Source organism: Somniosus microcephalus, chromosome 6 (genome assembly GCF_052327205.1).
Source record: "Somniosus microcephalus isolate GS21.2 chromosome 6, FLI_Smic_1.0, whole genome shotgun sequence".
Taxonomy (NCBI): domain Eukaryota; kingdom Metazoa; phylum Chordata; class Chondrichthyes; order Squaliformes; family Somniosidae; genus Somniosus; species Somniosus microcephalus.
In genome coordinates this window covers 209,835,287-209,853,873 of record NC_140992.1, presented here as the reverse complement: position 1 = coordinate 209,853,873, position 18,587 = coordinate 209,835,287, and the positions used below count along the sequence as shown (strand labels likewise).

Genomic DNA, 18,587 nt, shown 5'->3' with positions numbered 1-18,587 from the left:
TATGAAGTTTTTTTGTGAAGATAAATTTGACTAATCTTTTTTTTAGTTTATGGGAAGAAGCACTGACTGAACCTATGCCTAAGTTTCATTCATGTTTTATTGTGGATTTAAGTTCAGGGTCCTAGTATTTTACAGAAAGAAAAGCAAGAAACCCCAAAATGTAATAACTGTACATATTTAATGAGTTGAAATTGTCCAAAAATGTTCAGCTCATTTTCATTTTCTGACAACACATTGAATTCAAAATTCTCATACGTCCTGCATTACAACAATGACTACACTTCAAAAGTATTTCATTGGCAGCAAAGCACTTTGGGATGTCCTGAGGTTGTGAAAGGCACTATATAAAAGCAATTCTTTATTTTTATTTACAAATTCTTCCAAGGTCTCATGTAATCCTACCTCTCCAACCTTTACAAATTCTACATCTCAGCTTGCACCCTCTTCTTCCAATTCTAGCCTATTGTGTGTTTTTTCATCCATTGCTCCCTCACAAGCTCCACTATCAGTAGCAGAACCTTCAGCCCTAAAATCCTTAATTCTCTTCCTAAAGCTCTCTGATTTGGTACATCTTTTCCCACCTTCAAAAGCGTCATCAAAACTCCTCCAGTTAATTCCAAACTCCTTTGTGCTCCATTCTGCAAACTGGTTTGGAATATTTTGTTATTGATGGTATAGATGGCCAATTGTACTGTTAGCTCCTCTTCATATTAAGTCCTGTAGGCATTTGTAGTGTTACAGATTAAGATGAGAAATAGTTAAATCTATTTTGCACAAAATAATTACTTGTATACTTCTACTGTATATACTATATTCCATTTTTAGATTATTTCTGTAGTTTAAAAATCCTAAAATTGAAAGACTATAAATAGGACTGTCAGTGTAACTGTACAAGAGGTTAATACAGTATTCTCTTAGGCCAACGGACACATGTTTACGTTTTAGATTTGCTTTATCACAACAACTGGAGACTTTACGCCTTGCTAACGCAAACATATTTAGCAGGCCTGGGAATATTTTGATAGTGACTGGTACCGAAAGTGGGTAAAGGGTTATGGAATGCAGATGTCTATGGAGCAGTGCAGCTAGGAACAGTATAAATGGGGTAAAACCAGAGCCATAGGTTGGGAGATGAAGGGAGACGTCTGAAGGGTTGAACTCACCTGAGTGTGATGTGTGTATCTTCTGTGGCGGAGCACCGTTTGTAATGTTGGCGTTGGTCGTGAATTGTTTGACTGTGTTGAATTCATCCTTAGCATATAGGTACAGGACTGAGGCCATTGTCTATATTATTGCAAAATTCACATTCCTAACTAGTACTACTTTTAGAATGTCCCAGTACTTTCAGTTTTGTTCAAAATTTACTAGCAGAATAGGATGTTGCCATTATCTGCTTATTAGTATTGCATAACTTGCAAGGGTTGAGTCTGATTATAATGAACCAGGATCTTGAACAGCATTATGATTTTGAAGTAAGTATCAGTATTAATGTCAGAATCAAAGTGAAACCATGTGTTGGGGTGAAGGATTAAGACTTTGATAACTAAGAAATTGAGTGAAATCAAAATGAAGATGAGGGCAATGCACAGAAGTTTGGAAAGAAACAACGTTATAACCTCGGCCTAGAAGTGCAGAATTTTACTAACAGTTGGTCATTTGGTCCATTGTGCCTGTGCTGGCTCTCTGAAAGATCAAGCTATTCTGTTCCATTCCCCTGCCCTGTTCCCATATCCTTGTGAAATATATTTTAAAAGGATATTTATCTACCTCCCTTTTAAAAGCTATTATGGATTCTGTTTCTGGTAATGCATTTCATGTCTTAGCACCTTGCCACATTTTTTAAATTTAAAGACATTCTGATAACATCCTCCCCTTGTTCTTTTAGTGATGCTTATTGCCATGTACTTTCTATTGTATCTTGCTGTTTCAGATAATTCTGTCTAGGTAATGAGTCTAATCTTCTGTGCCTTTTAATTTTTCAGAATGATCTTTAAATTCTGCCCAGACTGTGGCCAGAAGATAGAAGCTGCTTTCAACTTTTGCCCATCTTGTGGTTTCAAGATACCTAAAGAAGAGACTGTGGAGGAAGTGCAGCCTGTTACTGCCCAGTCCACAGCATCTCCAGGTTTGTGTTTTACTGATTTCTCCTCAGCCTCTCATTGCTGGTCCATTTAAAGTCAAAGAGGATAATTAATTGAGATCAATAGGACTCTGAGTTTTAACCTGTGGCTCAGTTGCCTCTCCACCAGTGTTGATTTCACTGTTTACCATCTGAAGGAAAACAAATATAACTTTAAATGTACATTTCTCTGCAGTTTTTTAAGATTTCCCACTTGTCTTAGCTGGAATGGGCTAAGGTGTGAAATTCTCTACAATTGCTGTCCATTCTGCTTATTTTGACTTGACACAGCCCCAATGCACTATTCTCTGGCATTGTTTTTTAAAAGCCTACCCTCAGATCCTCCATCCTCTCTAACTACCTCTTCTTGACTTAAATGCAGCCTTTGGCATAATTGACCACTTCGTCCTTCTCCATCCCCCCGCCCCCCCCCCCCCCCCCCCCCCCCCCCCATTTATAGACCCAACTGTAACACACCCTTTCTTGCTTAAGGTTCACAACTGCTTCACCTCTGTGGTTCCATTCCAACCTCTCCAGTGCACCTGCAATGGCTCCTCCCATTCCCCTCACGGTCACCTCAATTGTTCCATATTGTCCCAAGGTTCCATATTTGACCCCCTTCCGTGACCTTGCGCTGGTTGGTTGTTGGTCAATTAAGGACAGTTGGATGACAATGTCCCCACTTTTCCCCCCTCTCCCGCCGCCCCCCGCCACCTGCAAAAATAAATATTTTTTTACTGTCTCCTGAAACATCGTCTAGAGACACAGCTAAGCCACAACAAGCTTGTTTATCTTGAGTGATCAAGTTTCAGTGGCAAGCAGTCCTACAAGTTAAACTATGTTGTGATTGAAAGTTTGAGCACTCAACTACTTGAGCTGCTTGGCTGCAGAAGTTCTAAAGTAGCAGTGTTAAAGGTCACTTACTTTGCTACACTGTGGTCCAGTCTTTATTGCTTGCATTGTCATTTCAGCTCAGACTGTGCCCAGTGCAGAGGCACCAAAAACAAAACATACCCCTGTGAAAATAATCTACCCCAAAAGGGAGATAGCTTCCCCCAAGAGAAAACGAGAAACTGAAACGAGCTTTCAAAGTTCCCCCACAAAAGTTTCACCCGGTAAGTTCTCACAACCATTTGATTTCCTCACTTCCATGGTATCAGATAAAGTGGCTGACTGCAGCCTGATTCAGTATAGAACACTTGAGTTTTAAAAACTATTTGATTAACTCTGGTTAAACTGCAAACTTTATTTGCTTGAAGCTGTTTTCCATACCAGCCTTACGCGAGTAGGGAAGGCTTCGAACCAATGACAGAACAAGGCATGTTGGTGTCGCAACCCGTTTAACATAAGTCAGCTTTTTAAAAGTTAATTTTATTTTGTGTGGCTGGTTGGGTTTCTGCTGTGTTGAATGTCCTTCATAGAAGAATATCATTGTGGTTTTTAACATGGCTGTAGGATAATTGGGAAATTAATTTATAATAAATCACAGAGAAATTGCATGCATGGAATACTTCGCAAAATGATTTCCAAAGACTTGATTTATGGTGGGTCTGATGCATTTTGTTAGATTTTTAAGTCGAGCTGTGAAGTTTTTAACAAACATTTAATAAACTTTTTTTTTTCAAATTGTATTGTGGGACAGCAACTTTGGAGGGGTTTTTTCTACACCTGTATTTGGGAAACAGTTGAGATTTCCTGAAATGCATCTGCATGGTGCCATTAAGTACTTTTTTTTTTCAAAAGGAAAATACTGCTCTGAGATTGGACTGACCTATTTCGAGTTCATAAACATCAGTTAAAATAAACTGCACTGGACTTAGAGTTTTGTTCCTTTCTTAGGTTTGAGAAATCCCAAAGGAAAACGCCAGAAAAGTAATCCATTGGAACCAATTCCAGAGAATGAAATCCTGACTGATCAGAACAGTAAAAAATGGAAACTTGTCGAGCTTCTCTCTCAGAATGACACTGAATCTGGATTGCTCTATTCAGGTACCTTCACCACATATTTGTAGATTAAGATATATTTAGCTAGAATAATTGGCATTTATTCTAGATAGCAATCACTGTAAGCATTTTGCAGTTTTAATTCATTGCATGTTGAAATGCTTGTGGCATCGAAGTCAAGTACTTTCAATTTTTGAAACTCATCGATTTAATTTGGAAAATATATAACTCCTAATTAAAATATATTTTTTTATGTAGGTGTTCTATTTCTCGGTTAAAGATCTCTCTAAGGTTCTTGTCAAATGTGCAAGGATATTTCCAGGGCTTTTCTGGCATTTAATACTAAAATCATGGTTACTTGCACACCTATTACTGTAGGTTGTCTTTTTGCAGTGTCTGAGTAAATGTTCATTTCATGGTCTATCAAATAAATCAGAAACTGAACAAAGTGCATCTAATTTGTAATTCAAATTCAGGTATGATCTAGTATTATACTAATTTTTTTTTCTAAAGCTGTATAAGTCTGCCTGAAGTAACAGCAAATGTTAAATATGCCCAAAAGGAAGAATAGCAAGCATGTAACATTTGAACATCATTTGGCAAGAGTGACCTTTTGACTTGGATGAGCTTACTCAATAAATATGTATTGTAAATGTCACTGACCAATTACCAGTCAGTGGGAGACCTTATGCCTTTTTTTAAACTCTGCAGTTGTAGAAATTTTGATCTATCCAAAACACACAAATTAAAATTGCAAGTGAGCTTTCAACTTAGCCACCACTCAAACACACTTGTTGCATGGTGGATGAGCAGAAATTTCCTCCAATTAAATATTTGGCAGACCAAAGCCATTGTCTTCAGCCTCTGCCACAATCTCCGTCCCCCTCCCTGGCCACTGTCCAAGGCTGAACCAGACTGTTCGCAATATAGGTGTCCCATTTGACCGAGCTCAGCTTCTGATCCCATAATCTCTCCATCACCAAGCCCGCCTACTTCCACCTCCGTAATATTGCCCATCGCTGCCTTAGCCCATCTGGTGCTGAAACCCTCATACAAGCTTTTTTTTACCTCCAACCTCAACTATTCCAGTGCTTTCTCGGCCAGTCTTGCATCTTCCACCCTCCATAAACTTCAGTTCATCCAAAGCTCTGCTGCCCGTATCCTGACTCGCACCAAGTCCTTCAAGGGGCTGCGCAGTGCCCCCAAAAATTAGAGGGAACATTGCCCATCACCCCTGTGCACGCTGACCTACATTGGCTCCCACTCCAGATGTGCCTCAAATTTAAATTTCTCAACTTTTTGTTCAAATCCCTCCATGGCCTCACCCCTCCCTATCTCTCTAATCTCCTTCGGCCTGACAACCAATGTTCCCTGTAAGCTGTGCTTTGTTCTGCGCAGCCTGTTTCTTTTAGTGTACGGTCCCTTTAAATTTCTGCGCATGCACGGTATTTACAATGGCAAAGCCGGTGAGCAGCCTGCGCGGGACCTTTCCCATTACTGCGCAGCTTAGAGGGAACATTGCTTACAACCCTCCGAAAACTCTGCATTCCTCCAATTCTGGCCTCTTGTGCATCCCCGATTTCCTTCACCCCTCCATTGGCGGCCGTGTAAGCCCTAAGCTCTGGAATTCCCTCTCTACCTCTCTGTCCTCCTTTAAGACGCTCCTTTAAACCTACCTCTTATGACCAAGCTTTTGATCATCTGACCTAATCTCGCCGCTTTTAGCTCGGTGTCAGATTTTGACTGCTAACGCTCCTGTGCAGTGCCTTGGGATGGTTTACTACATTAAAGGGGCTATAGAAATGCAAGTTGTTGGAGTTTCATTATTCTGCTGATTGGATTGAAGGACCGAGTTATTGCTACAGCCAAAAGTAATTATTGTTTTGATTAATCACAGTGTTTTACTGTTTCAGCACAACAAGCGGCTGGTCCCTCACAGCAATGCAAATACATTGTTAAAGTGGTAAGTTGTAATCTGCTTGAGCTTCCAGAGCTAACATTTGTAATCTGCTTGAGCTTCCAGCGCTAACATTTGTAATATGATTGACATTCCTGTATACTGATGGTACTGTGCATGTAAATATGTTTTCAGGATGCAAAGGATGGTAGAATTTTCAATGAGCAAAATTTTCTCCAGCGGGCTGCAAAGCAAAATAAAGGTAAACAGTATTTAAGGTGAATGTCAAGTAAAGAAAAATCTGTTTGCTAAAGTCTAAAATTAGTAATCAATTATATGAAGATCAAAAAGAATGGATCTATTAATCCCTTAACTGGTCCCAGATCTCACCTACCCCCAACAGTAATTGAGCAAAACTCCAGACTATTTATCCATCCTCCCATCTCCTGACCCTCTAAAGATTTATATACCCTTGCCTGGCTCCACTAGCTCAAAAATCATTGTTTAGTTCTGTAGGATATTTGATCACCTCAGTCTGTATCTTTTAATTTTCAATCTCATTCACACTAAACAAACTGCTTGTTAGGAGTCTGTTCTATGTATCCAATACTTACGAGAAGAAAAAAAAAACATCTAATCTAGATGTTTGTTCATTTTGAACCTGAGTCTTTGGGTACTTTACTTATGGGCCAAGTTAACTATGGGCCGTAATTTGCGGCAACTATGGGCCGTAATTTGCGGCCCCTACGGGTGTGTACCCGCCTGTAAGGGCCGCGCAAGTTCTGGGTTTAGGCATGCAAAGTGCATGCGTGAAAACCTGGAACTTGCAATCAGGTCATCCGCATCCCTGGGAAAAGGGCCTCCGCGGGTGGAGCTTCTGTTCAGTGAATGACCTTGAAATTCTTACACCTGGTAAAAGCAGATGTAAGGCCTGCTTTTACCAGGCGGAAGAGTTTTTTTTTAATAGAAAAATAAAATTTTATCACTCATTTATATACATTAAAAACCCTGTCCAATAAGATAAGTTTATTTTTACTGCGGTTAAAACATTTATTAAAAAAAAAAAAAAAATAATCATACAATTACATTTTTGTTTAAAATCTTTACATAGCATTTTAATTAATTTTAAATATGTAATGGTATTTTATTTATTTCATGTGTTCGTGTATTTTTTAAGTGATCCCCATTCATACTTATGGGAGTTCTGTATATACGAAATCCCCATAAGTATGAATGGGGATTTCCCTTCTTTCATTGGTTGGGCCGGCTCACGTGATTCCCAGGGATGCTTGCGAACAGCCTGTACCCCTGGGATACGTGGGCCTCTACCCACGGGTACCTGGAGAGGCCCAGGAGCGCGAATCTACGAACATCCCGGACCACCAGGGGAATTCGTAGATTTTTTGCAGGTCGGCGGCATCCGTCCGCGGGAAGCCTCCGACTGCAAATTTTGGACCATAGTCTTTCTGTAATGTCAATAACCAGCAGGATCAGTTTCATGCAGTCTGTTTGTTAATTACAAAACAAGAACTGTTGCAGTTGTAAAGGTTTTCAACTGGACAGGAATGTACAGAATACGTGATCAGTTTATTACAGTTATGGGGTGTAGTTTTCCCCCCACGTGGAATTCCCAATGTTGAAGTGTAATAAATTATGCCAAACAGAGCTGTCCCATCGTTACCTGGTATAAGACATATGTTGGTCTACAGTTCTAGTTGCCAGAACTTCAAAATTGGTGCAGAGTTCATTTTTGGTGAAATGGATTAGTCAGGAAAGCTTGCATGGGAATTTTTCACACTATGAAAGTGAACTAAACACAGCACAGTATTTTACACAGTTGTGCAGTTCAGTTGTTGACTTTAAAATAATTGTGCGTAATGTTTTGTTAAAAATTTGTGAATCTTTTTAAACCATCTGCCTGGTAGATGCTTAATGTCATCTTTAGAACATCAGCAGTTCAAGCAACCTACACATTTTTAAAGTAACCAAGGCCGCGGCACCCTAGTCCACTCCTCAATCACCCCCGCCCCTTCTCACGGCACCTTCCCGTGCAAGCACAGGAGATGCAACACCTCTTTTACCTCCTTCCTTCCAGGGTCTCAAACACTCCTTCCAGGTGAAACAGCGATTTCCTTGTACTTTTTGCAATTTAGTATACTGTATTCGCTGCTCACGATGTGGTCTCCTCTACATTGGGGAGACCAAACGCAGATTGGGTGACCGCTTTGCGGAACACCTCGTTCAGTCCGCAAGCATGACCCCGAGCTTCCAGCCGCCTGTCACTTTAATTCTCCGCTCCGCTCCACTCCCAATTTGACCTCTCTGTCTTTGGCCTCTTCACTGTTCCAACAAAGCTCGAGGAACAGCACCTCATCTTTCGATTAGTCACTTTACAGCCTTCTGGACTCTACATCGAGTTCAACAATTTCAGACCATAACCTCTGCCCCTATTTTTTCACATGGCAGCTGTTGATGATTCTGCCATTCCCATTTACACCTCTTCTAGACTCATCTTCTGTTTCTTTACTTGTCCCATTACCATCTCCTTTTGCTTTGTACTATCATACTTTTCTCATTTACTCTCTCCTGCCTTCCACCCTATCACAGATGTTTCCTTTTGTTCTTTCCTCCCCTCCCCCCTTTCCCTGCCCCTGTACTTGCTTAAAATCTGTTACATCTCTAACTTTTTCCAGTTCTGCCGAAAGGTCATTGACCTGAAACATCAGTGCTGTTTCTCCACAGATGCTGCCTGACCTGCTGAGTATTTCCAGAATTTTCTGTGTTTATTTCAGATTTCCAGCATCTGCAGTATTTTGCTTTTGAAGAAATTTCTTCTGTTGTATTTTCTATAATTTCTAGAGGCATGTTGATAGCTGACACAATATAGTGGAATACGTTGTAAATGATCTGAGTATGCTTTCTCCACAGTGGTGTTTTTTTAACCAGTTAGTATTACTGATGTGTTCGATTTTTTATTTTGTCAGTTGAGAAATGGATGAAGTCTCGTATGATGGCATTTCTAGGAATTCCAACATGTGTTGGCTTTGGATCCCATGAAAATACTTACAGGTTAGTGCACTAATGTGTGGTGCAGTAAGAAAAGCATGACTAACTTGTTTTCCTTTTAACTGATGACCTCAAAGAACCAGTCTAACTAACAAAACTTTTTTCAACTGAAACTGGTAGTTATAAAGAATTGTGATTAGCATCCTCTTTATTTTCTTCTGTTTCTGTTCATTTTTTAATTTTGTTTTTATAGTTTAATAATGTGGTAATGGCCTCATCAGATCTATTGGTTTAGAGGAATTACTGAGCTTGACTTGAGAGCTGAATTATTGGAGACACAGTCATCAACTCGTGAATGCTTCATTAACTGTGCACAGTATGTTAATTCAGCTGCTTCACCCTGTTCAGGTCAATACCCTGGTGATGCCTTCAGTACTTCCTGTTCAACAAAAATGAAGTCAACTTTGATGCAGTTGGGACAGAATGTGAATCTTAATCTTTTGCAACTGTTAGATTGCTGGTGATGAGACTCTCTTAATTTACAGAAAACTAGCTAATTTTATAACCTTGCCGTAAAACTTGAAAAATATAGCGCTTAACCCAGTAACAGCAAACAAAATTAATACAGGATTTCCAGCATCTGCAGTATTTTGCTTTTGTTTAAATCAATACAGGAGTACAATTTAAAAACTTACTGAGTGATTACAACCATTTAGGGACAGGGAGCAAAGTCAAAGGTCTTGAAGTTTACCTTGAACTAGGCAAAGAGCAGAGTCTGTTCTCACAGTACTCCCATCATAGGGCCATGTGGATTTAATATTAAGGGAGGCACATAAGGGGATTGGACTTGTTGGTTGTGGCTGAAGAGAATGTGGCCAGTTAGCTTAGTTAAGCTGGTGCCTATGCAAGCTGGGTTTAATGGATTTTAGGGTGCAATTATATTGCTATTGTTTGCATTGAAAAAAATATTGGGTGTACATTGTAACAAATGTGGCAGTATAACTGCAGTTTCTGATCCTGGTCTGACTCAAACAGATTTAAAAGGTCACATGTGGCCACCTCTCGCTGCTTGTGCTTAGCATGCTGTGGAGTATAACTTCAGTGTAATGTTAAACCAAATTTTAAAGCACTCTGTTGGACCTCCTGGGCACCTATTGCAGAGTCTTTTTAACGTTATGAAGTGGGTGCTCCCTGCCTGTGCTCTCAAGACATTTAAAAATGTACTAGCCAGGAGATGAGCTCTGTGCTTATTGCTCGCTGTACTTGGCACTGTACAGCTACCTGTCTGAGACTAATAGGTCATATAATTTCAGCGATAGAGATGAATGCAACAGGTACAGGCCAGTAAGGTTCAATCCATACTCTATGCTGGGTAATCTGATCTTGGCAAGGGCAGTGGTATGGGTACTGGGCTAAGAGGGGGAAGAGAGCGAAGGCAAGCTGCCAGGGTTTCTATTCAGATAACTAATCAGTGATTCCCATATGTCAAAAGTTGGAGGTAGGACTGATCAACTGAACTGTTTACCTTCTATTTTTCCCCCTTCCCCAGTTGAATAGCCAGCTGACATAGCTTTTCTAGGCTTAATTATAAAGAATGGTGACTTGGGTGAGATGCTGAGGATACCTACTGCTGCCTGTGAATCCATACACCGGTATAAATTCAAATTTTTGTTTTATATTATCACCTGAGATGAAGAGAACAAGGGATGCAGGTTCTCCCCTGCAATTTTCGTTTCTTCCCCACACACAGTGCAATATTTTAACCAGGTTACTGTGGGGTGTTGCTGAACAAAAGCTAGGCACCACTTCTGGAAGAAGAAAGACCCAGTCACCTGGGGTGCTGTTACATAGGAGCAGGAATAGGCCATTTGACCCCTCGAGGCTGTTCCGTCACTCCATTAGATCATGACTGATCTGTACTTCATCTCCATTTACCAGTCTTTATGAAATGTACCTTTCAACAACAACATGCAATTACATAGGGCCTTTAATGTAGAAAAAAATCCCAAAGTGCTTCACAGAAGAAAAGAAGAAAGACTTGCATTTATATAACGCCTTTCATGACCACCGGATGTCCCAACGCGTTTTACAGCCAATGAAGTAATTTTTGAAGTGTAGTAACTGTTGTAATGTGGGAGACGCAGCAGCCAATTTGCACACAGCAAGCTCCCACAAACAGCAATGTGATAATGACCAGATAATCTGTTTTCGTGATGTTGATCAAATAATGGACGCTGAGCTAAAGAAGGAGATATTAGGAGAGGTTACCAAAACCTTGCCTTCGATCTAGTTCCTTTTCTCTCCAGTTTTGAAGAAGGGTCAACTCAAATTTCTCTCCACGGATGTTGCCTGACTTGCTGAGTTTTTCCAGCATTTTCTGTTATTTCGGATTTCCAACATCTGCAGTATTTTGCTATCGTCCCTTGGTCCAAGAGGTGGGTTTTAAGGAAAGTCAGTAGCTATCGAAACAACATTGTGTTGGCAGGTACTTACAAGCAGTTCTCTAGCCTGTTCTCTTGCAAGGTGTAGTGGGAGAGTCTGGGGCAGGAGAGAAAATAGTTAAAGGAATGCTTGTGTATGTTGTGCTAAAGCAGGAGTAACTTTATTTGTGGTGTTTTTTTACAGTGGTTCTCAAATCTTTTTGTTTGAAGGACCCCTTTTTTAGTAATCACGGACACCATCCCCCATCTAAATTATAATACTATAAACTCCTTGCACATTAAATTTCTGAATGTAAAGTTCATCCATGTCCTGTTAAAGGGACTTGCATGAAATTTTGCACATTGATGTGAAAACTTTTATCTTCCCTTCAGCTGAAAAGTAACCCTACAGGTTCAGCAACATGCCTGTTGAATACTTCACTGCATGACACCTGGAGTGGGATTAGGCTTGGTGCCTCCTGGCACTGTTTTGGATGTAACCCTCCACCACCCACCTACTCACTGCACAGCTGCTGAGTGTTTCAGGGTTTTTTTCGTCCCCCTCTGCTGTTTACCTGTCTGACTGCACTGGAATATTGCAGACACGCCGCCTGGTGTGCGATATTTCTGCCATCAAGACACTGCCGGTAACTGGGAGTGCGGCTTTAGTCCAAATCCAATCACAGGCCCAGCTGCTGTACTCGGTGAACGAAATTCAACTTGATCGTCATTCCAGGCCCTTGGACAAGGCAGATGTGACCGCTCCTTTCTACCCTCCCCCAGACCCAGCCCTGCGAATCCATTGCCGGTGTCTCTGGGGCTTCTCGTCTCCTCTCTTGGGATTCTCAGTCAGTCAAAGGCCCTGCTAATCCAGTTACATGTCAGTTTCCAGAGCTGCCTTGGCCCCAGTACCTGCCTGGCAATCATTTACCAGTGTCTTGCTGTGCGAGTGCACCAGGCCCCCGGGCCTGACATCGAACTCCCTGGTGTGCGATCTCTCGGCTGTGCCGCTCGAGCGGGTGAAAGAAATGAAAATATCAGCCGACAGCACCCGCCCGAGCCGTGCTGTCGGAGCAACGGGTCCCACTCTCATATTTCGCGGACCCCAGTTTGAGAATACTGTTTTATTAGATGCCCTGTTTTACATGAAGCGGCTATCACAATGTAAATAAATCTACATTTGAGGAAAGTTGCCACAAAACCTTTTAACTATTTGTACAAACTCATTTTGAAGGAACAACAACTGCTAATTTCCAAACTTGATCTTTTTTCTTAAATCTCCAAGATATGGCAATGTGTTAACTTTTTTTTTATTCGTTTATGGGATGTGGGCGTTGCTGGCAAGACCAGCATTTATTGCCCATTCCTAATTGCCCTTGAGAAGGTGATGGTGAGCTGCCTTATTGAACCGCTGCAGTCCGTGTGGTGAAGGTACTCCCACAGTGCTGTTAGGGAGGGAGTTCCAGGATTATGACCCAGCGACGATGAAGGATCGGCGATATACTTCCAAGTCAGGATGGTGTGTGACTTGAAGGGGAACTTGGAGGTGGTGGTGTTCCCATGCGCCTGCTGCCCTTGTCCTTCTAGGTGGAAGAGGTCGCGGGTTTGGGAGGTCCTGCCGAAGAAGCCTTGGTGAGTTGCTGCAGTGCATCTTGTAGACGGTACACACTGCAGCCACGGTACGCCGGTGGTGGAGGGAGTGAATGTTTAAGGTGGTGGATGGGGTGCCAATCAAGTGGGCTGCTTTGTCCTGTATGGTGTCGAGCTTTGAGTGTTGGAGCTGCACTCATCCAGGCAAGTGGAGAGTATTCCATCACACTCCTTGCTTGTGCCATGTAGATGGTGGAAAGGCTTTGGGGAGTCAGGAGGTGAGGCACTCGCCGCAGAATACCCAGCCTCTGACCTGCTCTTGTTGCCACAGTATTTATATGGCTGGTCCAGTTAAGTTTCTAGTCAATGGTGACCTCCAGGATGTTGGGGAATTCAGCGATTGGTAATGCCATTGAATGTCATGGGGAGGTGGTTAGACTCTTGCTTGTTGGAGATAGTCATTGCCTGGCGCGAATGTTATCTACCACTTATCAACCCAAGCCTGAATGTCGTCCAGGTCTTGTTGCATGCGGGCATGGACTGCTTCATTATCTGAGGAATTGCGAATGGCGCTGTACACTGTGCAGTCGTCAGCGAACATCCCCATTTCTGACCTTGTGTTATGATGAAGCAGCTGAAGATGGTTGGGCGCAGGACAGTGCCCTGAGGAACTCCTGCAGCGATGTCCTGAGGCTGTGATGATTGACCTTCAACCACCACAATCATCATCCTTTGTGCTAGGCATGACTCCAGCCAGTGGAGCGTTTTCCCCCCCTCCCCCTGATTCCCATTGACTTCAGTTTTACTAGGGCTCCTTGATGCCACACTCGGTCAAATGCTGCCTTGATGTCAAGGACAGTCACTCTCACCTCACCTCTGGAATTCAGCTCCTTTGTCCATGTTTGGACCAAAGCTGTGATGAGGTCGGGAGCCGAGTGGTCTTGGCGGAACCCAAACTGGGCATCAGTGCGCAGGTTATTGGTGAGTAAGTGCCACTTGATAGCACTGTTGATGGCACCTTCCATCACTTTGCTGATGATTGAGAATAGACTGATGGGGCGGTAATTGGATGGGTTGGATTTGTCCTGCTTCTTGTGGACAGGACATAGCTGGGCAGTTTTCCACATTGTCAGATAGATGCCAGTGTTATAGCTGTACTGGAATGGCTTGGCTAGAGATGTGGCTAGTTCTGGAGCACAAGTCTTCAGCACAATAGCTTGGATATTGTCGAGGCCCACAGTCTTTGCTGTATCCAGTGTGCTCAGCCATTTCTTGATGGCACGTGGAGTGAATCGAATTGGCTGAAGACTGGCTTCTGTGATGGTGGGGACCTCGGGAGTAGGCCGATATGGATCATCCACTCTGCACTTCTGGCTGAAGATGGTTGCAAACGCTTCAGCCTTGTCTTTTGCATTCACATGCTGGGCGCCACCATCATTGAGGGTGGGGATATTCATGGAGCCTCCTCCTCCAGTTAGTTGTTTAATGGTCCACCACCATTCACGACTAGATGTGGCAAGACTGGAGAGCTTTGATCTGATCCGTTAATTGTGGGATCGCTTAGCCCTGTCTATAGCATGCTGCTTCCGCTTTTTAGTATGCATGTAGTCCTGTGTTGCAACTTCCCTAGGTTGGCACCTCATTTTTAGATACACTTGGAGCTGCTCCTGGCATGCTCTTCTACATTCCTTATTGAAGCAGGGTTGGTCCCCTGGCTTGATGGTAATGGTAGAGTGAGGGATATGCTGGGCCAGGAGGTTTGGCCGAATATTGCTGTACATATTCATTCGTATGAATGTACTCAAACACATCAATCTGATGATGACATGAAGTTTATATTAGTTAAAAAATAGAGCACTGAACCCAAACGAGAAGTATATATTTTTAGAAACACTCTCAATTGATGTGCTTGAGTACATTCATACGAATGAATGTGTACAGTAATAACTTCTGCAAGGCATATGAAGTCTAACACATTGCCATATCATGGAGGGTGAGGAAATACAAAAAGTTTGGAGATCAGCAGTTGTTCCTTCAAAATTAGTTTGTACAAATAGTTAACCAGTTTTGTGGCAACTCTCCTCAAATGTAGATTGATTTACATTGTCTTTCACTAACTTTGTATGATAGTTTCAAAAATATTTGTGTAAGACATCTTAAACATCTTACTGTTTTTGTTTTATTGGACTTGTCACCCGCATGTTAATTTAAACTGTTTGGCATGGATTTTTATAGGTTTCTAGTATTCCCAAACTTGGGTAACTGTCTGCATTCAATTCTTGAGAAAAATAAGAAGCCCTTGTCTGAGAAAGCAGTACTTCAGCTATCTTATAGAATGGTGAGTGTTTCTAAAAATATATACTCCTTGTTTAGGTTCAGTGCTGTACTTTTTAACTAATACAAATTTCATGTCTTCATCAGATTGATGTGCTTGAGTACATTCATAAGAATGAATATGTACACGCCGACATCAAGGCAGAAAATATATATGTGAATCCAAATGATCTAGAACAGGTAGGAAATATTTCTCCATACAGAGCAAGTGACCTTAAGAAAAGGCAAGCTTAGCACCTGGCTTTCTTGCGTCATCCTATAGAAAAGTAATGGCTGGCTTCTCCGATGGGTCTTTAGCAATGAGTAGCTGAGCAATACAAAGCCGGAAAGTCTCAGGTTTGATCTTCAGGCTGTGCTGAGCTAACCGATCTCAGCCACTGCAAATTGTATCAGCAGGCCTGGGTTAGAGCTGGGAAAACTTGCTAATTGTGTGTGTGTGTGTGTGTGTGTGTGTGTGTGTCTCTAGACTGGCAATACAACTACTGTAATACTTTTTTGGAACTTAAATATTAGTCAATATGTAAACACTAACCCTTTTATACGCTACATTAACGTTGTTTATTGTATGCTGTACCATATTTTAAATACATGCTGAATAAACCAACAAACTCATGTCAAATGATTACTTCGGTAATCAGGAGTAACTAATACCAACCAGCTCTGCAACATCTGAATCGGTTCAACAATTCTATCCTCTATGTGACTGCCAATGCTTGGTGTTAATGTGAGGCGCTTCCAACTGCACTCCCCCTTCCCTCGACTGACAATTTGCTGGGTTTGACCTTGTGGATGAGCTACATAAAGACTCAAAATAAACACCCACTTGATGGGGCTAAGTTCCAGAACGTACTCAAATATTGGAAGGTGATTTGTGGATCTGTACTCCAGCAGAGAAATCCATTCCTTCAGGAGAGGAGAGTTGGAGAGAAAATTGGCAAGAAACCAACTAATGGCTGCAATTTTGTACAAATTCCAAGTTGGGTGAAAATCACCATCATACAATTACCAGAATAGTCCCCACATTTTTTAATAAAATGTCACAAATTAAATAAATATTTTTAATAGTTTTTTCATTGATTTGAGATATTACAACATCTAGCTGCTTTAGTACAGTCACAAGTATATTGTTATTTCTTAATTTGGTGAAGCCAGGCATTTCACTGCGCTTGTGTGACACGTAGCTTTTCTGCAGTCAGTGATCTGAGTTTGAATCTGCCCTTAATGTTTTATTTGACAAGTATTTTAAACAACATTTAGTTATGTAACATCTGGATCTACTACAGCAGAAATGATCATGAATTTTCTTTTCAGGTATACTTGGTAGGTTACTACTTTGCATTCAGGTACTGCCCTGATGGTAAGCATGTTGAATACAAAGAAGGCAGCAGAACCCCACATGAGGGTACTGTGGAGTTGATCAGCGTCGATGTACACAAAGGAGCTGGTAAGACCTTGTATGTAGTTAACTATTTGTGTGTGTCCTGTATTAATTTCTGTATTGCCTGTTGTTCAGGCAGTCTTTCAACTAGAACTGCGATCCTGCTTGCTCTAATAAATATTGGCCCAGAAATTCGGGTCTCCACGGGTGAGTACGCACGGGGTACTCACCCGTAGGCCGAATGGAAGTGCCGGTTTTCTGCATGCCCTGCGCATGCGCGGGAAACCGGCACTTCCGATCCCCTGAACGAAGAGGTTCAGAGGTCGAACGCGTGCGCGGGAGAGGCTGCGCGTGCGCATCGAACTTAGGATTTTTTTGCAGGTTTTCCCGGGATCGTAAGCCTGCAGGATTTAGAAATGTAAAAAGCAGGCGTAAGGCCTGCTTTTTACAAGGTAAGTGGTCAATTAATTAAAATTAAAACATTTTTTCCACAGGTTTATTATTTTTAAATACTTTAAAGCAAGGTAAGTTTATTAAAATTATTTTTTTTCAAAAATTTAAATTATTGTTTAAAATAGTTACTTAATGTAATTTATAGTTTTTTTTAAAAGTGTGTTTTTAAAAATTTATTTGAAGGTTTACTGCTATTTTGGGGCCGTAGTATTTATAAGTTTTGACAGGTCTTCCTGTCAATCTTATGAATGGGCTTTTCCCTCCTCCGATTGGATACCCATGGCCCACGTGATCCCAGGGGATGCATCAAACTAACTGCGCCCCTGGGATACGCAAGTACTGCGCGCCGGCAGCTGGGCCAGGCCCCGGATCGGAATTCCACGGGGCCCTACAGCTCAACTGCCGGCGCGCAAGGTAAGTGCAGGTCGGGGGCTTGCACCCGCGGGAAGCCCCCGACCCAAATTTCTGGGCCATTGAAGATTGCATGAACCACAGAGTAAACAGTAGCTTCGGTGTTGTTGCCCAATATGTTTTTTGTAAAAGACTCCTAAATCTCGATTCCCAAGAACCTCCTGTGCAAAAGGGACCCATTTGGTTATCTTGATAAATAATAACATAGCAAAACATCTCAATTGTTTTCTGGGATTAGGGATGGGGCGATTGTACCCACTGTTCTTATTCCTAGTCACTGTCCCAGATACACCTGCAGGAAAGTAGGTGTGTGGGTTTCCAGGTGAAGTTCAGGATCAGATTTAATTGTGTTGGCCGCTATGATTGAATTGTTTGCCAGCACCTACTGTCCAGTTCAGCCATGAATTACAGTCAGTTCGGCAAGTTGTCAGAGCCATTCAGACACATGAAATCATCCTGTAGCATGAGTTGTTCCTGTCGGGAGCAGAGAAATGAGGGGGCAGGAGGAAACTCTGAAGCAAAGGTCAGAATTTGAACATGGTTTTTGCTAAATTTTATATTCTTGTCTTGCCCAAAGAAAATAACTAACTTTTTTTTCCCACTATTTTATTGTATAATATCTTCACAGCAGTGGATTGTAGTAAACCAGCCTTAAAATCACTAATGCGATGTTCTGTAAATCTTTTTCTCTATTGATGGGAAAACCGATCTATACGCAATGCAAAGTAAATAGTTGGCCTGTAGCAGTGGGGAGTGGTGCTTGGGAAGAGTGTTCCTGCATCAAACATTTGTGTTATGTATATAACTGGTCAGTTCTGAACCTGTGCACTCTATGTTCTGTTGCCCTAACATAAAGGGCTAATTATGGATTTAATATAGGTAGAACTTAGTTTGTTATAGTTCATAAGCTAACCTGGTCTTGCGTAATGCAGGGAGGGGAAAAATCACAAATGGAAAAAGGCCTTTTCTGTATATGCAGACACTGTGCAGTGTAAACCAAGGCATTAACACATCTTTGGGTTCAGGTGCGTGATG

At 41.7% G+C, this 18,587-nt stretch overlaps 1 protein-coding gene across 4 annotated transcripts in view; it reads left to right on the top strand.

Annotated features, from left to right (window-relative positions):
- The window catches only part of vrk3 (VRK serine/threonine kinase 3), a 39,950-nt gene that overhangs the window by 453 nt on the left and 20,910 nt on the right, over positions 1–18,587 (top strand). For 3 of the 4 annotated variants that reach the window (XM_085991346.1, XM_085991345.1, XM_085991343.1), the window contains exons 2-10: positions 1,983–2,125; positions 3,091–3,234; positions 3,959–4,108; positions 5,977–6,026; positions 6,156–6,222; positions 8,945–9,029; positions 15,212–15,314; positions 15,398–15,490; positions 16,622–16,754. In XM_085991346.1, the coding sequence (XP_085847472.1) occupies positions 1,984–2,125; positions 3,091–3,234; positions 3,959–4,108; positions 5,977–6,026; positions 6,156–6,222; positions 8,945–9,029; positions 15,212–15,314; positions 15,398–15,490; positions 16,622–16,754 (967 nt within the window). In that variant the 5' untranslated portion in view covers position 1,983. The remainder of the gene's footprint in view (positions 1–1,982; positions 2,126–3,090; positions 3,235–3,958; positions 4,109–5,976; positions 6,027–6,155; positions 6,223–8,944; positions 9,030–15,211; positions 15,315–15,397; positions 15,491–16,621; positions 16,755–18,587) is intronic. The other variant, XM_085991347.1, reaches the window with a different exon arrangement.